General features: G+C 48.7%; 1 protein-coding gene and 1 long non-coding RNA gene across 2 annotated transcripts in view; one reads left to right on the top strand and one right to left on the bottom strand.

Annotated features, from left to right (window-relative positions):
- LOC122456186 overlaps positions 1-21,483 on the bottom strand; it is a 57,567-nt gene extending 36,084 nt beyond the window's left edge. The window contains exon 1 of the long non-coding RNA XR_006274900.1: positions 21,469-21,483. This is a non-coding gene — a long non-coding RNA (uncharacterized LOC122456186). The remainder of the gene's footprint in view (positions 1-21,468) is intronic.
- The window catches only part of RASGRF1 (Ras protein specific guanine nucleotide releasing factor 1), a 100,388-nt gene extending 75,267 nt beyond the window's left edge, over positions 1-25,121 (top strand). Inside the window, 7 exon segments of the mRNA XM_038418022.2 lie at positions 5,611-5,714; positions 7,704-7,788; positions 8,973-9,170; positions 15,492-15,571; positions 21,928-22,045; positions 22,909-22,977; positions 23,840-25,121. Of these exon segments, the coding sequence (XP_038273950.1) occupies positions 5,611-5,714; positions 7,704-7,788; positions 8,973-9,170; positions 15,492-15,571; positions 21,928-22,045; positions 22,909-22,977; positions 23,840-23,932 (747 nt within the window). The 3' untranslated portion in view covers positions 23,933-25,121.
- The last annotated feature ends 44 nt before the right edge of the window (positions 25,122-25,165 follow it).

Below are 25,165 nucleotides of genomic sequence, written 5' to 3'. Positions count from 1 at the left end.
CAGCCTTTGCTCATATGGCTGCATTCCTTCCCTTTGTCATCTTTGTCGCTCACCTCGGGATCTTTTCCAATTTCTCCACGTCCTTTCTATACATTGGTGACCAATGCTGGACACAGTTCTCCAGCTGAGCCTAACCACCGACAAGTAGAGCGGAACTATCTCCTCCCATGACTTGCATGCTCTGTACCTCTGTCAATGCAACCTCAAATTGCATTGGCTTTTTTGCAACAGCATCGCATTGCTGACTCATGTCGAGGTTATGATTCACCCCAACTCCCAGATCCTTCTCAGCTGTGCTGCTGCAAGGACAGTTCTCCCCCACTCTGGAATTGTGCGTTTGGTTTTTCTTCCCGAAGTGGAGCACCTCACATTGGTCTTTGTTGAATGTCATTGTGTTGTCAATAGCCCAGGTCTCCAATTGTTCCAGATCCCTCTGAATTTTAGCTCTGTTCTCCAAAGTGTTGGCAACTCTCTCCCCAACTTTGTGTCTTGTGTCCAACCAGCAGACTTCATCAGCGTGCTCTCTAGTCCTCCGTCCAGGGCATTAATAAAGATCCTAAATAACACCGGGCCCAGAACCGATCCCTGTGGAACCTCACTGGAGACCTCCCTCCAACCTGACGTCATTCCATTAATAGTCACTCTTTGTCTGTGGTTGTTTAACCAATGATGTGTTCGCTTAATGGTAGTTCTGCTGAGCCCACATTTCTCCAGCTTACTTGTCGCAATGTCTTGTGGGACTGTGTCAAAAGCCTGGCTGAAGTCCAGGTATATTATGTCCACTGCATTCCCCCTATCACCAATCCAGTTACCCTGTCAAAGTAGGAAATCAAGCTGGTTTGGATGATTTGTTCTTGGTAAATCCATGCTGGCTACTAGTGATTGCGCCTTCATCCTCCAGATATTCGCAAACTGAATGTTTTATATATTGCTCTAATACATGGGTGGGCAAACTTTTTGGCCCAAGGGCCACATCTGCGAATAGAAATTGTATGGCAGGCCACGAATGCTCACAGAATTGGGGTTGGGGTGTGGGAGGGGGTGAGGGCTCTGGTTGGGGGTGCAGGCTCCAGACTGGGGCCAGAAATGAGTTCAGGGTGTGGGACAGGCTCCAGGCTGGGGCAGTGGGTTGGGGTATGGGAAGGGGTGCAGGCACCGGCTGGGGGTGTGGGCTCTGGGTTGGGGCTGGGAATGAGAGGTTTGGGGTGCAGGAGGTGCTCCGGGCTGGGATTGAGGGGTTTGGATGGGAATCAGGGCTGGGGCAGGGGGTTGGGATGTGGGTAGAGGCTCAGGGGTGCAGGCTCCCAGCAGCACTTACCTAAAGCAGCTCCTGGAAGCAGCAGCATGTCCCTTCTCCGGCTCCTACACGGAGGCGTAGCAAGGCGGCTCTGCACGCTGCCCCGTCCGCAGGCACCGCCCCTGCAGCTCTCATTGGAGGAGGGCCATGTTTCCGGGGAGCTGCGTGGAGCAGCCCCCGACCCTGCGCCCAGGCTGGAGGGCCAGAGGGGGGCAAGCCCCAGACCCTGCTCCTCAGCAGGAGCTCAAGAGCTGGCTTCAAATGGCTTGCAGGCCGGATCCGGCCCAGGGGCCGTAGTTTGCCCACCCCTGCTCTAATAGCTTCCCAGGTATCAAAGTCGTTAAAGTTTCTGTTTATCTGGCCATGTAAAGTATTTGCTGTAGCCTCCATTTGGATAGTCTGGCCCCACTTTGGCTGGCATGAGGCCTGCCGATAGGCCCCCTTGACTCTATGAGCACTAGAGATATAGTCACAAAGACAATCCACTTGGACATTTTCTTCCTGGAACCCATTTGTACAGAACAATTCCCTTTGGCCAGCAACAGACTTTAACTAGCCTCTTGACTCCCGTTCCACCTGGCTGGCTTTTACCTGCTGCTGTCAATGAGGCTGGAGTCAGTTGCTCAGCAGAGCCAAGCCGTATTGTACTTGAGCAGCCTAGGAGATTGCTAGCACACTCCAGTGCTTCAGCTGGGGAGGGAACCCGGGTCTAAATCAGTGGGTGTTTGTGGACGTCTCTCCCCGTCCCCCTCCCCATGATGTCTTCTTGCACAGGGAACGCCAGACACCGTTTTGAATTCTCTTTCTTTCCTGGAGTCTTTGGTTTCTGGACAGTAGTTGGGAGGGTCTGTTCCTGTTAGGAGAACAAAGAGCTCTATCAAAATCCAATTTAAAAAACAAATCGGAGAAGGGGGAAGCAGCCTTGCATTTCACACCCCTTGCATGCGCAGGCCACACCACTTCCCAGCTGAGCCCATTGCTATGACTGGTCAAGGTACACCACTTCCCCCCAGGAGCTGGACAAGTGCCCCTTATGCTTCGCATTGCAGATACTCACAGGACTGAGACCAGGACTAGAAGTGCTGAAGCGCAAAGTATGCCTGGCTGTTAATTCCTTGAACAGAGCTGGGATACTCTTCAGACCAAAGACCGTATTAACATTGCGTGGCACACCGTGCAGGGTAGAACAATGCAAGCATTTCCTTTGGCAGACATTCTTCTGTTTTTATGCTCTAATAAATTTGTTAGTCTCTAAGGTGCCACAAGTACTCCTTTTCTTTTTGCGAATACAGACTAACACGGCTGCTACTCTGAAACCATTCTTCTGTAAGAGGATGGACTGTGGGCATAGGGCAGGCACCCACTGGCATGCTGGGGAACTGTATGGGGTCTGTGTCGCAGGTGGGAGCGACCGGGAGGAATTGCAGCAAAGCCATCCAGATACCTTCCAGGGGAGCACATGCCAGAGCAGTGGCCCCACCCCGTTTTCAGGGAATGCACTGTGCTCTCTGCTCCACATCCAGCCAGTTTGAGGGAACAGGGGGACATGGCCTGGCCTTGCCTTACGCCGCCTACACCCTTTCAGGCAGCTAATGCCCATGAAGGTGTGAACTGAGGGCACAGACTATTTGCCCCAGGAGATTCAGGGCAGCAGCCATACAGAGGACAAGAGCAGGGGCGTGAGTGCCTTGCACCCCACACAGGGGCACTGCCTCAGGGTCCTGAGAGTAGCCAGGGGAGCAGCAATCACCAGTTTAGAAATTCCTTATCACGGCACTTATCTTAGGTGGAGGCCCCGTCAGGCACTGATCATGTCTCTCTAGCCCTGGATTGCTCCTGGCACAATCTTGCCAGCTGCTGGGAGGATAGAAAATCTGCTTGTTTTCTGGGGGAGAGGGAAGCTGTGATGTTCTGTGTTTTCCTGGCAGGGCCCCCCAGGTTGCCAGGAGCATGTACCTCAGCTGGCTACTGGTCTCCCTGGTCCTGGATTAAAAGGGGACAACAGGGTTACAGTAGGTCTGAGGAGGCAGCGTTCAGGCCTGGTTCTGGATTAGGTTTAGGTAGGGGACATGGTTCAAACTGTGAAGTCTTGTGACCAGTCGTGGCGACATTTTGGAGCCAGTTGATAGACTCTCACTGTTTGGAGATGGCAGCCATTTTATCCCAAACCAGAGCCAGAAGATAGGCACTCGCACTCTTAGCACCACCTCAGAACCAGACCCAGAGAGGTGGGTTTGCTCCCCCGGGACTCAAATCTGAACCTTGTCCCCTAAAACGTGCAGGGGTGGAGATGTGAAATTCCAGTTTTGGCTCATCTCAAGTTTTCATGCTCTGGGCTGAATTCTCCGCTCAGTCACACTGGTGCAGTCATCTACAATTGCTTTGCTTGGTGGAGGCAGCGAGGAATTTTTGTGCTCGTTAGAAATTATCCCATTGGCTCTATACAACCTGGAACTAGTATTTTTAAGCCCAAGCACTATCCTCTCTATAGATCACTTAGTAAACTGGGTGCCAGTGAACAATATGCATTTCAACATGACAGATGTAAAGTCCTACATCTAGGGACAAAGGACAAAGGCCACACTTACAGGATGGGGTACTCTGTCCTGGGAAGCAGGTACTCTGAACAAGATTTGGGGGTTGTGGTGGATAATCAGCTGAGCATGAGCTCCCGATGCGATGCTGTGGCCTAAAGGGCTAATGCAGTCTTTGGATGCATAAACAGGAGAGTATCGAGGAGGAGCAGAGAGGTTATTTTCCCTCTGTTTGGCACTGGTGCGACCGCTGCTGGAATCCCCTGTCCAGTTCTGGTGCCACAATTCCAGAAGGACGTTGAAAAATTGGAGAGGGGTCAGAGAAGAGCCATGAGAATGATTAAAGGATTAGAAACCTGCCTTGTAGTGATAGACTCAGGGAGCTCCATCTACTCAGCTTTACGAAGAGAAGAGCAAGGCATGGGTTGATCCAAGTCAGTAAGTACATGATAACAAGGATGTCGGGTGAAAAGCCAGCCTGTCACAGGAATGAATGCTCCTTGATTTGTTACATTTTAACATCTAAATTATTTAAATGTTGATTACTTGTATATTATCACACGGAAGTAGACGATTCTTTAATTAACCTGAGCAGATTCTCAGACATTTGTAAAGTCACCCTGTCACAAATCCATCTATGTAGGATGGGTTTCGCTTCAGAGCCCAATCCTGCTTCTATTGAAGCCAATGGCAAAATTCCTATTGACCTTAATGGACACAGGATCAGGGCTTTGTTTTTGAGCCACATTCAACAGTCTATCCCTGTTCAACACAGTGCTCAAGTATGTGCTTAGTTAAGCTGAGTAGGGATGGATTTAAGCATGTGTTTACCTGCTTTGCTGGCCCGGGGCCTTGGTGTCACCAGCCTAGCAACAGCAAAGAAGCTTTTGCCTGGAAATTCATGGTGCTGATCCAAATGTGGGTAGATCAGACAAGAAAACAACCCGACTCAGAGACTCCATGTTCACATCCGCACAGATCGTTTGAGCCTCAAAGAAAATCAACTTCCAGGATATTAGGGACACAACTGGGCTCCTCTTCCTCTCTCTTTTCTACCTAAGCTTGTCGGTGTCATTCACCGAACACCCGCTCCTGCATATTCATGACCCTGTAGAAAGATCTGTGGCTCAGGGTACCATAGACAGAGTATGGTCGCTGGTAACTGGCTGCGTCTACACTACATCATTTATAGCGCCGCAGCCTCACTGACGCAGCTATGCTGCTGCTGCATCTCTGGTGAAGACGCTCTACGCTGATGGGAGAGAGCTCTCCCAGCGGCTGAATAACTCCTCCCTCCACCAAAGGGAGCTCTCCTGCCGACATAGCGCTGTCCACACCAGCGCTTAGATCAATGTAACTCCCGGCACTCGGGGGGTGGATTATTCAAATGACTTATTATTATTGATTGGTTGATTATTACTTCAAGTTATACCAAAGTGATTTGTAATGTAGACATAGCCTAGGAGTGTGGTGGTGGACCCCTCGCCCACATTGGTGGGCAGTTACTCACACACGGAGTCCCATTAAGAGAATGGAAATACTTGTGTGAGTAACTGGCCAGTGTGTGTAATGGGGTCACAATGTGGCCTTTAAATGATGCTTGCTGCATAAGCTGCATTCTTATTTGTTTCTGGCTAACATAGCAGGGCTGTAACACTTCGGGGAGACTCTTGTATTGGATCTGACATTCGTTTTATTTCAGTGCACAAATTGCAAAGGATTCTTAATATATTCTTAACTAAATCAGCCAGTAAAACACATGTTGACTCTTTAATTTAGGCTGAGGGAGTCAAAGCAGAACCCTTTGAAAATCACTCTGCTTTGGAAATAGCAGAACAGCTGACATTGTTGGATCACCTGGTCTTCAAGAAGATCCCATATGAGTAAGTACTGACCGTTCTCTGGCATTACACTTTGTCGCCTCTCCCAGCCAGACGGTTGCTGGTTGCGATGTTCACATCTACAGCATGATGATACAGGCAAGATCCGCCTGCAGTGTAGCAAAGCCTTGTACGGACTCCAGGACTGTTTCTAAATGCCCCTCGCTAGGGTGCGCGGGAACTGGGACTCTGGGTGGCAGGGGAAGTAGCAGCGTTGGGGAGGTGCCTGCAAGGTGGGTGGCCTAGGCAGATGAACACGCTCCCCTGCTGGCATCACGAAGGCAAGGCCTTGTCCTTCCCTAAGCGGGGCTCTCCCATGGCTTTTCCAACCAGACCCCCACCCTGTACGTGCCCGCTGCTGTCAGCACAGCTCTGCCCTCTGTACACTGGCTTCCCGTCTCCACCGCCAGATGCTGAAATGGGGAGTGAAGCAGTGAGTTTCCCATGAGCCAGCCCTGCCTCACCCATCCCGGGGCTAAGGGTAGCCATGGAGCCAGTGGCACTTCTCCCGGTTTACCTGCGTATGCTACTAGGACACGACCTATGGTCCCCGCCCCTCCCAGAGTCACTGGTTTCTGGGCAGGCTGTTCATCCAAAGCTGGCCGGACCCAGTTGTGTCCCGGGCCAGTACTGATATAAAACCGGACGCGGTTTGGCTGGTATCATTGTGCATGCACGGAGGGTGCCGTTTTGCAGAGCGCCCTTCCCTGTCCCTGCCACCGTGACCTTGCACGTAGTGCTTGTGCGAGGTCGCACCGATGGGGACAGTAGAGTTGCCAACTTTCTAATGGCACAAAACCGAACACCCCTGCCCCACCCCTTCCGCTAGGCCACGTCCAGGCCCCGCCCCTTCCCCTAGGCCCTGACAATGCCCCGCCCCTTCTCTGAGGCTCTGCCCCGCTCACTCCATCCCCCCCCCCGTCCTTCTTTCCCCCCACCCTCGCTCACTCGCTCATTTTCACTGGGCTGGGGCAGGGAGTGAGGGCTCTGGCTGGGATGCAGGCTCCATAGTAGGGCCAGAAATGAGGGGTTCAGGGTGCAGGAGGGGGCTCTGGGCTGGGGCAGGCCACGGATGAGGGGTTTGGGGTACAGGAGGGGGCTATAGGCTGGGGGGTGGAGCCAAGGGGTTCAGAGTTTGGGACGTGGCTCCAGGCTGCAGGGGTTGGGGTATGGGAGGGGGTACTGGCTCTGGGCTGGGGGGTGTGGGCTCTGGAGTGGGGCCAAAAATGAGGGGTTCATGGTGTGGGAGGGGGCTCCAGGCTATGCAGGGGGTTGGAGTGCAGGGGAGTGCGGGTTGCAGGCTCCAGGAGGGAGATTGGATGTGAGAAGGGGCTTAAGGCTGGGACAGGGAGTTGGGGTACGGGAGGGGGTTCAGAAGGGGATGTGGGGTGCAGGGCTCAGGGAGTGGGGTGGGGTGCAGGCTCTGGGAAAGACTTTGGGTGCACAAGGGGGCTCAGGGCTGGGATGTGGTTGGGATGCGGGAGGGGGTGTGGGCTCCGAGTGGCGCTTACTTCAGGGGGCTCCCCAGAAGCTGCAACATATCCCTCGGCGTAAGCAGAGGTGTGGCCAGGCAGCTCTGCCCGCTGCCTCCACCCCCACAGCTCCAATTGGCCGTGCTTCCTGGCCAATGGGCACTGCGGAGCCGATGCTCGGAGCAGGGGCAGCATGCGGAGCCGCCCTGACTGTGCCTCCACCTAGGAGAACTTCCTTCCTAACCCTGCATGTGACGATTCGTGAGTGAGTATCTCTGTCACCAAGCCTCTTCTCTCATTTGTCCTGGGATACCGCTGAGGCCGACCATTGCCCGGTTTTTCTCTAAACGAAGGAAGGCAGCTTCTTCCCGTACATCCGGATGCTTCGTTCCGAAGGGTGAGAGCCCTCCTGGTGAGAACTCGTTCCCCAGGGTATTTCTCAGGCAGTGCAGGGTATGGGGAAGAGTCAGTGATCTCAGGGAGATGCAATAGAATTGATCCTGGATTTTGTAATTTGCAGAGAGTTTTTTGGGCAAGGTTGGATGAAGCTTGAAAAGAACGAAAGGACTCCTTACATTATGAAGAATACTAAACACTTCAACGATGTAAGTACAGCGCAGGCAGGCAGGGATATCGTGGTGCAGGTGGTGTAGGAGGAGTCAAGGCTTGCATTGCATACCCTATGTCTGAGATTTACTGACCCCATTTCTATGGTGATTTCCACAGTGGGAGACGAGGCTGAACGGAATCCCAGTACAATGTGCTGATCCAGTTCACTTAGAATGGGCCAAACCAACCCCCAGACCCAACACGAGGGCGTGAGGGGGTAAAATCTGAATCCAAACTTCCTCATATTCCGGTTGTTCAAATTTGGCCCATTGTACAGGGAGATCTGAGCTGAAAACTTGGGCCCAGGGTTTGGGTTTTGGACCCATCTCAGCATAAAATATGTCGGAACTGTGTTCTTACCCAGAGCAAAGTGAAATGGCCAGGGAAATACAACCTGAAAAGCATGGGGCAACATTTTCAATTTTGGACAGTTGAAGTTCAGCTCCTAGAGTGAAATCCTGACTCCCTTAGAGTCCCGGGCAAAACTCCCTTTGACTTCAGGGCCCTGGATTTCCCCCCTAAGTCTGAATCTGGATTCCTAAATCCATGGCCTGCTTTCAAAATGCTCGGCACCCGTCGCTCTGCCCTCTGAAAACAAGGCCTCTGATCTAGGGACTGATGTTTGAACATGTTGGTCAGAGTATTCCCCGTATCCATCAGAAAGAGCCTGAGTTCCCTCTCTAAGACATGTATACCTCTGTACGGGCCAGCTGCAGGCCAGTCAAAAATGTTGATATAGGCACTTAAGCACTACATCCCGTTGACTTCAGAGTTAAAGTTAAGCATGTGCCTAGGTGCTCTGCTGAGGCAGGGGGTCTCTGAACATTTTGTAAGTGGACTGCAGCTGGTCCATTCATACACTGCAGCTGGTCCATACATGTACTGTTAGTTGCTGTCTCTGTGAATTCTAGGAGGTGGCAATATTTAAATTCTCCTCATGAATGAGATGCCAGAGTGGTGGATGTCTCAGAATGTGTTGCTGCAATAAAGCTACCATGCGCTTAGCACCTTCTGCAGTGAAAGTTCTTGCAGCAGAATCAGCCATGTTCCTTCCTGTGGCTCTCACTGAAAAGGACAATACATGAGTGTCCGGGTAAAAGGTCTGCAATGAATTATTAGTACAAGCCCTTCTATGAAAGTGTTCCTAACATGATGGATTGTAACCTTGATCTCCCTGCAGATCAGTAACTTGATAGCTTCCGAAATCCTCCGCAATGAAGATGTCAATGCCAGAGTGAGCGCCATTGAGAAGTGGGTGGCTGTGGCAGATATCTGCAGGTGTCTGCACAACTACAATGCAGTCCTGGAGATCACCTCCTCCCTGAACCGCAGCGCTATCTTCCGGCTCAAGAAAACGTGGCTCAAAGTATCCAAGCAGGTACATAGTTATAGCCGTTTTTTTACGATGTATCTCGCTGTAGTGCCTGGGAGCCCATCCTGTCTCAGGACCTATTGTGTGAGGTGCTGTATCAACAGGATAGGAATGGAAAGAACTTGCAGCCAGAGGGAACGGGATAGACTGGAGAATAGCACTGTCGCCAGGAAAAGGCAGGTCTATGTGATCGGGGACTCTTTACTGAGAAGAATAGACAGGCCTGTAACCAGAGCTGATCCAGAGAATAGAAGGGTGTGCTGTCTTCCAGGTGCTAAGATATGGGATGTAGACCTGAGGTTGAAAAGGATCCTAAAGGGAGCAGGAAAGAATCCCCTAATTATCCTTCATGTGGGAACAAATGATACAGCTAGATTCTCGCTAGAAAGTATTAAGGGAGACTATGCTAGGCTGGGGAAGACGCTTAAGGAAATCGAGGCTCAGGTGATCTTTAGTGGGATTCTGCCTATTCCTAGAGAAGCTCAACAAAGGTGTGACAAGATTATGACTATCAACAGATGGCTTAGGCAGTGGTGCTATAAGGAGGGCTTTGGGATGTATGGCCACTGGGAGGCATTCATGGACAGAGGACAGTTCTCTTGGGATGGACTTCATCTGAGTAGGGAGGGAAATAGACTTCTAGGATGGAGGCTGGCACAACTGATTAAGAGAGCTTTAAACTAGGAATTAGGGGGAGATGGTTGGGAGATGTCCAGGTAATCTCCACGCCAGATTTTAGCATTGAGAGGGAAGAAGACGAAGTAAGAAAGGATACAGCCGTGGGTAGGAGAATGTATATAAGGAGCGAGGGCGGTGTGGATACTAGTCTAATAGGTTATACTGGCTGTAGAATGACTGTGCCTAATAGGGTACAAAATGTGAGCGAGGCCAAACAGCAAAAATTAAGATGTTTGTACGCCAATGCGAGGAGCCTAGATAACAAAATGGAGGAACTAGAGCTACTGGTGCAGGAAGTGAAACCAGATATTATAGGGATAACAGAAACGTGGTGGAATAGTAGTCATGACTGGACTACAGGTACTGAAGGGTATGTGCTGTTTAGGAAAGACAGAAACAAAGGTAAAGGTGGTGGAGTAGCATTGTATATCAATGATGAGGTAGAATGTAAAGAAATAAGAAGTGATGCAATGGATAAGACAGAGTCCGTCTGGGCAAAAATTACATTGGGGAAGAAAACTATTAGAGCCTCCCCTGGGATAGTGCTTGGGGTGTGCTGTAGACCGCCGTGATATAATTTGGATATGGATAGAGCCCTTTTTAATGTTTTTAATAAAGTAAATACTAATGGAAACTGCGTGATCATGGGAGACTTTAACTTCCCAGATATAGACTGGAGGACCAGTGCTAGTAGTAATAGGGCTCAGATTTTCCTAGATGCGATAGCTGATGGATTCCTTCATCAAGTAGTTGCTGAACTGACAAGAGGGGATGCCATTTTAGATTTGGTTTTGGTGAGTAGTGGGGACCTCATAGAAGAAATGGTTGTAGGGGACAACCTTGGTTCAAGTGATCGTGAGCTAATTCAGTTCAAACTGAATGGAAGGATTAACAAAATAAATCTGCAACTAGGGTTTTTGATTTCAAGAGGGCTGACTTTCAAAAATTAAGGAAATTGGTTAGGGAAGTGGATTGGACTGAAGAATTTATGGATCTAAAGGTAGAGGAGGCCTGGAATTACTTCAAGTCAAAGCTGCAGAAGCTATCGGAAGCCTGTATTCCAAGAAAGGGTGAAAAATTCATAGGCAGGAGTTGTAGACCAAGCTGGATGAGCAAGCATCTTAGAGAGGTGATTAAGAAGAAGCAGAAAGCATACAGGGAGTGGAAGATGGGAGGGATCAGCAAGGAAAGTTACCTCATTGAGGTCAGAACATGTAGGGACAAAGTGAGACAAGCTAAAAGTCGAGTAGAGTTGGACCTTGCAAAGGGAATTAAAACCACTAGTAAAAGGTTCTATAGCCATATAAATAAGAAAACTAAGAAAGAAGAAGTGGGGCTGCTAAACACTGAGGATAGAGTGGAGGTCAAGGATAATCTAGGCATGGCTCAATATCTAAACAAATACTTTGCCTCAGCCTTTAATAAGGCTAAAGAGGATCTTAGGGATAATGGTAGCATGACAAATGGGAATGAAGATATGGAGGTAGATATTACCATATCTGAGATAGAAGCAAAACTCAAACCGTTTAATGGGACTAAATCGGGGGGCCCAGATAATCTTCATCCAAGAATATTAAAGGAATTGGCACCTGAAATTGCAAGCCCATTAGCAAGAATTTTTAATGAATCTGTAAACTCGGGGGTTGTACCATATGATTGGAGAATTGCTAATATAGTTCCTATTTTTAAGAAAGGGAAAAAAAGTGATCCGGGTAACTACAGGCCTGTTAGTTTGACATCTGTTGTATGCAAGGTCTTGGAAAAATTTTTGAAGGAGAAAGTAGTTAAGGACATTGAGGTCAATGGTAAATGGGACAAAATACAACATGGTTTTACAAAAGGTAGATCGTGCCAAACCAACCTGATCTCCTTCTTTGAGAAAGTAACATTTTTTAGAAAGGAAACGCAGTGGATCTAATTTACCTAGATTTCAGTAAGGCGTTTGATACTGTGCCACATGGGGAATTATTAGTTAAATTGGAACAGATGGGGATCAATATGAAAATTGAAAGGTGGATAAGGAATTGGTTAACAGGGAGATTACAGTGGGTCCTACTGAAAGGTGAACTGTCAGGCCTGAGGGAGGTTACCAGTGGAGTTCCTCAGGGATCAGTTTTGAGACCAATCTTATTTAATCTTTTTATTACTGACCTTGGCACAAAAAGTGGGGGTGTGCTAATAAAGTTTGCGGATTATACAAAGCTGGGAGATATTGCCAATTTAGAGAAGGATCGGGATATCATACAGGAGGATCTGGATGACCTTGTAAACTGGAGTAATAGTAATAAGATGAAATTTAATAGTGAGAAGTGTAAGGTTATGCATTTAGGGATTAATAACAAGAATTTTACTTATAAGTTGGGGACATATCAATTAGAAGTAACGGAGGAGGAGAAGGACCTTGGAGTATTGGTTGATCACAGGATGACTATGAGCCGCCAATGTGATATGGCTGTGAAAAAAGCTAATGCGGTTTTGGGATGCATCAGGCGAGGTATTTCCAGTAGAGATAAGGAGGTTTTAGTACCGTTATACAAGGCACTGGTGAGACCTCACCTAGAATACTGTGTGCAGTTCTGGTCTCCCATGTTTAAGAAGGATGAATTCAAACTGGAGCAGGTACAGAGAAGGGCTACTAGGATGATCCGAGGAATGGAAAACTTGTCTTATGAAAGGAGACTCAAGGAGCTTGGCTTGTTTAGCCTAACTAAAAGAAGGTTGAGGAGAGATATGATTGCTCTCTATAAATATATCAGAGGGATAAATACCGGAGAGGGAGAGGAATTATTTAAGCTCAGTACCAATGTGGACACAAGAACAAATGGATATAAACTGGTCATTGGGAAATTTAGACTTGAAATTAGACAAAGGTTTCTAATCATTAGAGGAGTGAATTTTTGGAATAGCCTTCCAGGGGGAACAGTGGGGGAAAAGACCTATCTGGCTTTAAGATTAAACTCGATAAGTTTATGGAGGAGATGGTATGATGGGATAACATGATTTTGGTAATTAATTGATCTTTAACTATTCATGGTAAATAGGCCCAATGGCCTGTGATGGGATGTTAGATGGGGTGGGATCTGAGTTACTACCGAAAATTCTTTCCTGAATATCTGGCTGGTGAATCTTGCCCACATGCTCAGGGTTTAGCTGATTGCCATATTTGGGGTCAGGAAGGAATTTTCCTCCAGGGCAGATTGGAAGAGACCTGGAGGTTTTTCGCCTTCCTCTGTAGCATGGGGCACGGGTCACTTGCTGGAGGCTTCTCTGCTCCTTGAAGTCTTTAAACCATGATTTGAGGACTTCAATAGCTCAGACATAGGTGAGAGGTTTTTCACAGGAGTGGGTGGGTGAGATTCTGTGGCCTGCATTGTGCAGGAGGTCGGACTAGATGATCATAATGGTCCCTTCTGACCTTAGTATCTATGAATCTATGAACAGAACAGAAAGCCCCATGGAGCCGTGCTGAAGTGATTCTTCGTACACATGGGGTGTGATGAAATGGTTTAGGGAGCCACTGGGGACATCTCCATTTGAATGACCTAAAATGAACGCACACTAAAAACCCAGGAAGTAAAAAGATTAACCCTTTCAGATCATTGCAAACAGCCTAACTTCTGCATTATTGTCAGGTGACATTTCACCCGGGGGATTGTTCACACCGCAGGAGTACACTTATAAGGAACAAATGCTGCTTCACAGCTAATGCTGTAAGCCAATCATTTCAATTGTGGAGTTGGAAAATTACCGCTGTGGGTTAATGCGTTTGTGTTTGGAATGGGGGGGTTCTCAGGGGCGGGGGCATGTCTTGCACTGGGAGGTGCATGGCCATGGCAGGTCCTGTTCTCCTTGCTGTTCTAGTGCAGTCTGTTGTGGGCACTCAGAAGTCAGCTCCATCGAGCCCCAGCAATGGAAGAAGTTGGAGTGAACTGGGGATATTTTACAGCATTTCAATGGCCATGGGGCCAGAATAGGCCCTTTCCTATCCAGCACAGAGGGAGTTGGTTTGCATGCCCCATATTACTACAAGGCCAGGTTCTCCTGCCCATACAGTGAAGAGTGCCCCGTCCCACAGCTAGCGTGAGTACGAGCGTGAGACTCCAGCTCATGGCAGTGGTTTAGATCTGGTGAAGTCAGGCGCCTCTTTCTGGCTTGTTTCCTGGTCTTCCTCTCCTCAATGTGTCTTTGCCAGCACTGACACCCCACTGGCAGTCAGCCGAGAACCCTTCTCTGGGCTCAGGCACGTTGCTCTAACGGGGAGGTGAGAGCAGCCTTTTCGCACTTCGGGCTTGTTTCCATGCATTTATTGCTTGACCAGCCCTCAAAATGGCTGCCAGGGTTTGTGCACGGCACAGCGTCTGTTTGGCTGATTAGGCTTTGCATCCCCCTGAACAGCGATGACTATGCTCCATATGAAAGGTGAAGGGATGAGCTCCCAAAGCACCAGCTGCCAGGCGAATACCGGATTGCCTCTTAGGATGCGTCTGCATTGGAGCTGGGAGGCGTGATTCCCAGTTGGTGTAGACGCATCCACACTCATTCTGCTTGAGCTAGCGCCTACAAATAGCAGTGTAGCAGGGGAGTGTGGGCGGTGGCTCGGACTAGCCATACAAGAGCCTGCTCGGGGGAGCGGGTGGGCAGGTACTTGGGCAGCTCGCCTAAGCCGCCGTCCACGCTGTCCCAGCAACAAGGCAGTTTGTAGGCGCTAGCTCGAGCACCTCCTGTGTAGACATACCCTTAAACAGCTCGGGTCCATTTGCTGTCTCAGGCTGAAATCCTCATCCCTGCACACAGCTCTGGTACATGCACTAGGGCCAAGAGGACAGGGCTCTTCTCCCCAAAGCCGGGCAGATCCATCCCCCCGCCCTGCTCTCAGAACCTAAAGATCCCATATGCTGGGGTGATCCCATGTGGGTTCCTCAATGCCTGCTCCTCCTGCCGAGCGCGTGCATTGCGCTCAGGACCCTCCATGCCCACAATTGGGAACGGGAGCAGGATATGCGCATAGGGCAGGGAGTCTTAACCCATGGGCTGCAAACAAGGGTCCAGGGGTTGCAAGTACCCTGCCCTTCTCATGCTGTGTAATGGGGCAGGGGTTGTCCCAGCTAGATAGGAAGGGAGTCTTAGGATGGATAAGGGTACCTTGGTCAGGAAAGAGGCCAAGAACCCTATCCCCCTAAGTCATTACATTGCATATCCTGCTGGTCCCTTTCCATCACAGGCCCATTCTGTGCAGGGAAGGTCTGCTTCTATGTAAGTTGTCAGCTGCAGGAGCCTTTCGTTTCTTTGCACTGTGGCTTGGGAATGATGTCTCTGCCTTGCCTGGGCTCAGGTGGGGAGTCCAGATGGACAAGTCAGCAGTGCTGTCTCCTGTCAGCTCCCTTTGCGCTGTCAGTGTTGCGTCAAGGGGCACCTCCTGCTTTCCCCGCTCTGTGGGTGCAGAGGACACTGACCAGGCTGAGAAGCAGGATATGGGGTGCCCTTTCAGGGGGTCTGCCCCTCTGCGCACAGCTCTGAACATCTCAAACGAAGGGCCAAGCCCTTGACTTGTCAAAGGTTTCAGAATCACTCTCACTTCTGCCCCATGGGAAGGGTGCAGCTTTTCCCAGGGCCTTTTTCTAACTCCTAAATGCTCTTCATTCCTTGCAGACGAAAGCTCTGATTGATAAGCTCCAAAGGCTGGTGTCGTCAGAGGGCCGGTTTAAGAATCTCCGAGAAGCTCTGAAAAAGTAAGTGACACGTGACTGTCATTGTGTGTTTGCTGCTGAAAGCCTGTTACACATGGTTTCCGACAGGTAGCTTGCCTGGGTTTGTTACAGGGCATGTGTCCTCCTGAAACTCCCTGGGGACCCAGCCTCGTCCAGGGACAGCTAAGACAGGGCTGCCAGCCTCTGCAGATAAGACTGGGATGTCATTATGCCAATGCATGTGTTCCTGTTTCCTACATACGGCCCTCAGGTGAAAGAAACAGTCCCTGGAAAGGAGCTAAGATGACACCTGCAAAAGCCTTAATAAAAGCACCTCTGAAGGGCATGAGCTAACGTCAAGGACAGGAAACATTTTTCCATAGATGCATGGAGTTGGTGGCCAGAAGCAACCACTAGATCCTCTAGTCTGACCTCCTGTGTAACGCAGGCCCTTACATTTCACCCAGTCACCCCGACTGGGCCCGTAACTTGTGTTTGGCAAACGCATGTTGCAGAAAGGCTCCAGTATGGATTGGAAGCCATCAAGAGATAGAGAATCCACGGCTGGCATTGGGAGTTTAGTCCAAGGGTTAATCTTCCTCCCTGTTGAACATTTGTGCCTAATTTCTGATTGAATTTGTCTGGCATCAGTTTCCAGCCATTGGTTCTGGCTCTGCCTTTCTCCGCGAGATTAAAGAGCTCTTTAGTACCCAAGATTTTCTCCCCATCAAGGTGCCAATACACCGGGCTGAAGTCGCTGCTTGCTCTTCTTTCTGATAAGCTAAACCCATGGAGCTCCTTAAGTCTCTCACTGTCAGGCATTTTCTCTAGCCCTTGACAAATGTTTGTGGCTCTTCTCTGGACCCTCTCCAGTTTTTCAACATCGTTTTTAACATGTGGACACCAGAGCAGGATGCGTTGTTCAGGTATCGATCTCAGCAATGCCATTTACAGAGGTAAAATCCCCTCTTTGCTCCTGCTCCTCCCCTGTTTATACGTCCAAGGATTGCATTAGACTTTGTGCCACAGCATCACGCTGGGAGCTTGTGTTTAGTTGCTTGTCCATTGTGACCCCTAAATTCTTTTCAGAGTCCCTGCTCTGACCCCATCATTATTTACCATTCCACCAGCCTTCGGGTCATCTGCACGCTGTATTAGCAGTGATTCTATATTTACTTGCTGAATAGAATCAGACCTAGAACCAATTCCTGCAGAGCGCCACTAGACGCATCCCCAGTGATGCCCCATGGACAGCTATTTCTTGAGACCTATCAGCTGGCCAGTTCTTAATCCATTTCACTTGTATTGTATTGATATGATATAGCATTGATTTTCATCAGAATGTAGTGAAGTGCTAAGTCCAGTGCCTTACAGAAGATGGAGTATATTACATCTGCACACTTACCTCATTCTTTGATGAGATTGCGAGTTTATTTGACAAGAACAATTTTTTATAAAACCATGTTCATTGGCATTAATTATATTCCTATCCTTTGATTCTCTATTAATTGAATCTGTTACCAGCTTTTCCATTATTTTATCTGGGGTGAATGTCAGGCTAACCTGCCGTGTCATCCTGCTTGCCCTTGTTGAATATTGTCAGGACATGAGCACTCCTCTGGTCTGGAATTTCCCCATTATTCCAAGATTTATTAAAAATGAACAGAAATGGGCCAGAGATCTCCTCAGCCAGCTCTTTTAAGTCTTGTTTGCAAGGTATCGGGGCTGCTGATTTAAAATGTTTATCCCCAGTAGATGATGTTTAATATCCTCATCAATTCTGCCCACATATCTACACCAGCGACACCATCACAGGAGCTAACCAGATCAGCCACACCATCACTGGTTCATTCACCTGCACATTCACCAATGTAATCTACGCCATCATGTGCCAGCAATGCCCCTCTGCCATGTACGTCGGCCAGACTAGACAGTCCCTACGTAAAAGGATAAATGGACACAAATCAGATATTAGGAATGGCAATATACAAAAACCTGTAGGAGAACACTTCAACCTCCCTGGACACACAATAGCAGATTTCAAGGTGGCCATCCTGCAGCAAAAAAATGTAGGACCAGACTTCAAAGAGAAACTGCTGAGCTTCAGTTCATTTGCAAATTGGACACCATCAGCTCAGGATTAAACAAAGACTGTGAATGGCTAACCAACTACAAAAGCATTTTCTCCTCCCTTGGTGTTCACACCTCAGCTGCTAGAAGAGGGCCTCATCCTCCCTTATTGAATTAACCTCGTTATCCCTAGCCTGATTCTTGCTTGCATATTTATACCTGCCTCTGGAAATTTCCACTCCATGCATCCGACGAAGTGGGTATTCTCCCACGAAAGCTCATGCTCCAATACGTCTGTTAGTGTCTAAGGGCCACAGGACTCTCTGCCGCTTTTAAAATATCCTCCTCAGTTATTCAAGTAGACGCCACTGTGTATTCCACGGAGCTGTGCGTGCACTCAGCGTACCAACAGCAGAGCTTTGCCTAGCAGTACCTGGAGGGGCGGCGTTCACCCCATGGCCCTAGCCCCTCCCCTGGCTGTATTACAAGCAGCACCGCTCTGACCCCTCCCTCCTCGGTTCCTCCTCTCGGCCCGCGGCTAGCACTGGAGCTCTGTGTGGTGTTTCACCTCGTGTGTTCGGTCTCAGCTCTTGGGAGTCTTTGCCTCTAGATAATAGTCAGTAGTACCCTAGGTTAGTTTGGTGTTAGTGGTTGGCTGCCCTGAGTGATGCCCTCACCAGGGTTCAAGCGCCATCTGCCGTATAGGGGGCCGTCCACAACAGTGATTGTCCCAGAGGTGCTCGCCGTGCCCGGGGAGGAAGGCGTTACGGAACGGCGCTCCATCTGCAAGTCATTCCCCAAGAGGACTCGGATGGTGCGAGACTTACGGCTGCAGCAGCAGCTACTGGAGCAGCCATGAGGCTTGTTTCAGCTCCGAGACCCTCGTCTGATCAGCAATCGCCTTCGGAACCAGCAAGGGATGCTGCGCTGCATGGGGGCCTGGGGTTCCCCCAAGAGGAAGAGGAGTTGTTCTCCCTCCTCCTGTGAGTGAGGAAGATGTCCTATAAGACTAATTGGAACCACAGCAGGGCTTGGGGAGACTCTCCCTTATCTTCTAACGAGGCGTGTGGACCAGCACCGTACTCCTTCCGCCACGCGGGATGGAGCGGGTCCGTCTAACCGCTCCCCAGTACCGCACTGAGACCAGCGAGAACCCGGACTGTTGACTCTCATTGCAGCCCTGGCGCAGTGCCAATGACGTCGGCAGCAGCCTGACTGGCTCCATGCTGGTGGCATGTCGGGCAGCATCAGTCCTGCTTTGCCTCTCACTCCCTGACTCTCCACTGGGCCAGGAGTTTCCCGGTGCCGCTTTGTCCTCTGTTGTGTCCTGGGCACCTTCTGGCCAGGTTGTAGAGCTGCCAGGTTCGTCCCCAGATGCTGGAATTGAGGCTGACACTGGGCTCGCACCGACAGCCCCCTCGACGCTGGTCACCCTGTGTCGCTGTCATTGCCCTGGCACCAGATTCCCCCCGTTGAGCTCAGTACCGCCTTTCGGTGCCGGTGCCTCTTCCAGGACTGAGCTAGAGTGCGTCTCGCTCATACCGCCAATGCAGAGCCCCCATTCCTCATCTGCACCGCCCCCACGTTAGGCTTCAGATGAGTCTGATTGTTTGCTCACCCCATGTGGGCTGGCTCTCCTGTGTCACCAGAGAATCTCCAGGACTTCTTGAGATCCAGACCAGGGTCATTCTCCCCATCACCATCACCCAATAGGCACCAGACCATCCTTGGAACCAAGATCAGCGTCGTTCCCACAGTGGGGACAGGGGCTCTTGGCCAGGTGCCTAGTGGCCATCAAAGCCTGCTCCATTTGCCCAGTGGCCCACCTTGTGCCTCAGTCCAAAAGGTCCCAGTCTTTGACCCGCTCCAGAGTGAGATCACCAGTCCCATTGGTGGCTCTTGTTCCCAAACCATGGCAGCTACAAGGGAGTTCTGAGCTTGTTCCCGCTGGGCCTGCAGTGTTGTCCCACCCAGAGCCAGTGGTTCAGGAACAGGATCCGTTGTTGGCACGGGAAACCACTTCTTTGTCCTCTCCGGACGACTCCACCATGCCAGGTTCCTTCCCTCCCTTTGCCAGGTTCCCTCTTTCTTTCTTCAAATGTGGCTGAAATGGATCTATCATCCGAACTGTCATTCCTTGAACAGACTGCTCTGACTTCCACTGCTGATCCTGGACGGCTCATGGCAATGCGTGCCAGGGCATCCCCGTCGCTCCGTACCTGACGACCACAACTATTGTCACCTCTGGGGTTGCTGACAGTTTGAAGTCTGTGGTTGTAACAGGAAGTCTCTTTGCATATCAACACCCTGTAGCTTCGTGCCAGCTCCCATGGCCATCCAGCCCTTCGAGATCAGGTCAGGGACACGGTGGTGAACATCCTGACAGACCATACCACTGTGATGTATTATGTAAACAGATGAGGGAGCCCACTCCAGTGTGCTGGGTCAGGAGCAATCAGGCTCTGACCATTTTTCACCAGGGAAAACATTACCCCTGGGGCTGATCACTTTCCTGCTTAGCTTTTATTTGAAGATTGTGTCCAAATTACACAACATAAGAACAGCCACACTGGGTCAGACCAAAGGTCCATCTAGCCCAGTGTCCTGTCTTCCGACAGTGGCCAGTGGCAGGTGCCCCAGAGGGAATGAACACAGCACGTGATCCATCCCCTGTCACCCATTCCCAGCTTCTAGCAAACAGAGGCTAGGGACACCATCCCTGCCCGTCCTAGATAATAGCCATTGATGGACCTACCCTCCATGAATTTATCTAGTGGTTTTTGAACCCTGTTATGGTCTTGGCCTTCACAACATCCTCTGGCAAGGAGTTCCTCAGGTTGGCTGTGTGTTGTGTGAAGAAATACTTCCTTTTGTTTGTTTTAAACTGCTGCCTACAGTATTCATTTCCATTGGAGACCCCCTTCTTCTTGTTATGAGACGGAGTAAACAATACGTCCTTATTTACTTTCTCCACCCGTCCTGATTTTATAGACCTTGATCAGATCCCCCCGTAGTCGTCTCTTTTCCAAGCTGAACAGTCCCAGTCTTATTAATCTCTCCTCACACAGCAGCCGTTCCACACCCCGAACCACTTTTGTTGCCCTTCTCTGTACTTTTTCCAGTTCCAATAGATCTTTTTTGAGATGGGGCGACCACATCTGCTCACCATATTCAAGATGTGGGTGTACCATGGATTTATATAGAGGCAATATGATATTTTCTGTCTTATTATCTATTTATACAACAGTTGGAAAACCCCCCAGAAATTCTGATTTCTGCATTCTGTGCTGCTAAGGGGGTGGAGATAGGAGGAGGCGACGGTCATTTAAACACTGACATTATTAGAAAAGAAGTTGTGAAAGTTCTTTCTAACCTTTTGCTAAAGCTCTCGTGGACTCAGGAAGGCGTCTGCTGGGGAGGGAGGACTCTGAACCTGCCCTTTTCCGCTCCCTACAAAGCATGTTCCCTTTAGTAGGGACCCTGTCTAGCACACCATTCAGCATGAGACTCCAGTGGGGGCTAGGCATGAAAGTGTGCATGGGAGGAAAGGTCTGCAGGGACAGGCTGTAGACATGCCATCTTCTTGCTGTATGAGAAGAGCAGGAGGACCCAGAGGCGGATTGAGTAGACAGGCTTCTTTATTGCAGTGCTTGTTCCCCTCAACCCAGTTGTCGAGTAAGCCCTGAGTTAATTACCTTGTGCTCTTTGATCTAAGTTAATAGGTAAATACCCACATTTACTACAATGCCCCCACACCCCTTTAGGTGATCATATAAACGCCCATCTAATGAATATTCATAGCTATATACTGAATACAATTATACCCACCCCTGTTTACTGCATTATGCATATTCTACAGACATTTTTACCTTGAAGATACATTTCTTTGCAGTAATTGTAGCCATAAGTTCCCTTGCTCAGCAGTTCCCAGGGAAGGGAGGAAGGGCCATGACCCCGAGCTCATTTATGTATCCGGGAAAGGAAGGGAGGGGGAGATAACATTGCTTTACACAAAGAGTATCCTTTAGACCCCCACATTCCTTATGCAGCTCCAATGCTTATCAATCCTTAACAGGCAGAAGGGAAGGTAGAGGGGTAGCACTTTATCTATCAAGCCCAGAAACGGTGCCTGCCCGTGCTTCTACCCACTAATACTATGCCAGCACACCAGCGGTTTCCCAGGTCTCTACTTAACCCTTACATATCCCAACAATTGCTTCCCAGAGAAAGGTGGTTTTTCTCAAAGCTGATTGAACGGTTTCTCTATAGCTTCTTTAAAAAACAAAAAGTATGATTATTTTTTTCCTTTTCTCTGATTTGCTTTTAAGTTGCGACCCACCCTGTGTTCCTTACCTGGGAATGTATCTGACCGACCTGGCATTCATAGAGGAGGGAACTCCAAATTATACTGAAGATGGCTTGGTGAACTTCTCCAAAATGAGAATGGTGAGTTCCACTTTGGGGTAACTTATCAAGGTGAAATAAAGGAGAGTTTGGTACAATCCAGGACCAGGCTCGTGGAGGACTGTTATTGGAGAGAGCCTCATGGCAATTGCACCAAGACATTGCTTGTTCTTACTGCACCAGAGTCCGCGCCTGCATTGCCCTGCCTGCAGAACTCCCGCTGAAGCCAGCTGGTGGCTGGAGGATGAGATGCAGGTCAGCACTGTTATAGCGTTAAACTCTGCGCTAGAGAAGTGCTCTAGAGAAAATGCCATTTGTCAGGGCCACATTCTCAGTGGGTGTAAAGTGGCATCGTTCCATTAAAGTCAGTGGAGCCACACTGATTTACACCAGGTGAGAATATGGCCCTATGTTCCCAGTTAGCTCATACATAGTTCTTGAATTTCTTACTGCTCTACAAATATCTGGAACTATAGGAGCTGAGTAAAGCTTACTGACGGCCTCGACAAACTCTCCCTTCAGGGCGAAGGTCTCAACCTCCTCACCCCCACCCCGCATGGTGGCTTGTCAGCAGGGTTTGAATGCAGAACTTTCAGCTCCACATCACAGACTCCCATCACCTGAGCAGAAGGAATAACTTCCTTATCTGACCGACTGACCGCCCCCCCCCAACATAAATGTTCTTGCAGGTGAAAGGAACAAATATTTTTTTAGGGAACAAAGAGAGACTTTTTCATTGAAGGCTAAATAATGTCGTGTCTCAAAATTACATTAATATACAAAATGATTCTCTCTCTCCGCCCCCTCCCCCATTTGGGTCTGGGATGGAGCATGAGGTATTTAGGGAAGTTTGATATTGGCAGCTGCAGTAATATAAGACATTACACTGTTTTATCTCTGGACAGATTTCCCACATCATTCGAGAGATCCGCCAATTTCAGCAAACGTCCTACAAGATAGAACATCAAGCCAAGGTATGTTCTTCCACTTCGATCTTCACAGGCTCTCCATCCTGCTCTTCTCAACTGCTGCTGTAGCGTTCACAGCAAATCAGCTTTGCCTCTCCGACTGCTGCTCCAAAAAGGGTTTGATGTTTTTAAACTAAATTTAAAATAGAAGAAACAAATTGGATCAGTTTCTGATGGCTCCCCGTGGAGGGCCTTCTGGAGCTGAGGGTGTGCAGGATGGGATGTGTGGAGCAGAAGAAATACTATATGGGCTCCCCACTGAGGGACTGGATGTCTTGCATTTCTAGAGCAGCTTTCATCTGCCCCTCTGGCCTGTATCACAGCACAGCAGCGTAGCAAGGGAGCACGTCTCTTTTGCGGAGTAGGGTGGCCTGGGGATTCTTCTACCTTTCCCATTTCTGAGACACTCTCCTATTCCACCCCAAACCCCTCAAACCCTTTAAAATGGCACTTCTCTCTCTGCTCAGTGTATGTTGAGAAACGTCAAACTCCCTTGAGAGCCGTGTGATTTGGGGCTCTAGGCTCATGCTCCTCTGTCTCCTTCCTCTTTCTCTCCTCCCCTTGTTGGCCTGTTCCCCTTCTCGCTTCTCTCAGCCAGCCTGAGAAACCAGAACGGCAGCCAAAGGCTGTAAACACTTCAGTCATGGGACCAGAGTCTCCCTTAAAGCACCAGCTCCTGTTTAAACTAGTGGGAGGTGGTACACACTTACCTACAATGCAGTGCTTGTTCTTTGTTTGCTTTGTGGGGCATTTCATTTCTTAATGTTTTAACACTTCTAGGGCTTGACACTCATTGGCTTCACTGGGGAGCAAGGTCAAGTCCCTACTTAATAATGATTTGACTCTGCAAGTTCAATTTCTTTTCCAGGTGACACAGTATTTACTGGACCAATCATTTGTAATGGATGAAGAAAGTCTTTATGAATCTTCTCTTCGAATAGAACCTAAACTGCCTACCTGAATGTGGAGCAGTGCCCGGCAGTTTGTCTGTACACATCCTATATCATATTGTACATACCTGTTTGTTTATGTTGGGCACCCTAGATGGACTTCCTCGTATGTGCTTCTCAACGAAAACAAAACTTCTTCTTGCTATTAGAACACAGTAGAACTTGACTAGAACTTCTTGCATTGTTTAAGGATTCATGCATAAAGCATTTTGTTTATGGCAGTCCCGGTTTATTTTAAACAATGTTATTTTTGTCATTTGGTCTTCTCAGGGGGTGAGGAAGAGCTAGGGTAGCAGGAGAAAAACAGCAAACACACAACAAACCACAGGCAGAGCTCCAGTCGCCTTCCCTTTCCACCTAGACACTGCTGTTGTGTTGGACGCACAATCAGGGCACTCAGCATGTTTCACGTAATTATTGTAACTGAACGACACTTGCTCTGGAGTCAAGCAATTTAAAAAGATTCTCCTATAATGCAGTTTAAAACAATAATTATTGGTCAAGCAGGTGATCTAAATCATTATATCACTGAGCCAACTTTGAGGCAACAGACTAGCTGTAGTTCATCACACCTCCATTAACCTGGGCTCTGTTTCTATCCCACCATCTCACTGGCTGTTCTGGTAACACCAGATAGCAGGACTGAGCTGGATGAGGCACTGTGCCTGTATGGGGAAAGAGACATATGTGTAAATTACACAATCCATCACTCTTGTTGGTTGCTGCCCAGAGTTCATTAAGAGTAGGGGAGAGACAATATATCTTTTAATATTTTAGCTGCATAACACTCATTACACGCTTCTGTGGATATGCTATAAATCTGTATACCTTGTGACAATTATTAGTAACACAATGTAGAATTAGAAAAAAATGACCAAGTGTTTTTATTACATATACTGTAATCCTGTCTAACCACCGTCTAGCAGGAATATAGTAATGTAGTGCTTATTCTGTGAATATTACCATGTATTTTTTACATTGTACAGTATATAAACACAGTTTAACTTTAAAGTGGCAGGCATGCTCCACTGTAACAAACAGAAAACTTTTGCTGTAAGCATACCTATGGTATGAGAAATTCTATTTCAAGCCCTAAAATATTTCAACTTACAGCTTGTTTGGAAAAATATTTCCATTTTTGTAAAAATATATGTTTCCTGATTACCTCTTGCTAATAAATCTATTCTATCTCAGGGTGAACAATGATTTAAGAATTTTTTTTCAGCCTTACTTAAATGATTGTT

The sequence above is a fragment of the Dermochelys coriacea genome, chromosome 10 (genome assembly GCF_009764565.3).
Source record: "Dermochelys coriacea isolate rDerCor1 chromosome 10, rDerCor1.pri.v4, whole genome shotgun sequence".
NCBI classification, from domain to species: Eukaryota; Metazoa; Chordata; order Testudines; family Dermochelyidae; genus Dermochelys; species Dermochelys coriacea.
This window is presented reverse-complemented; position numbering and strand designations above follow the sequence as displayed.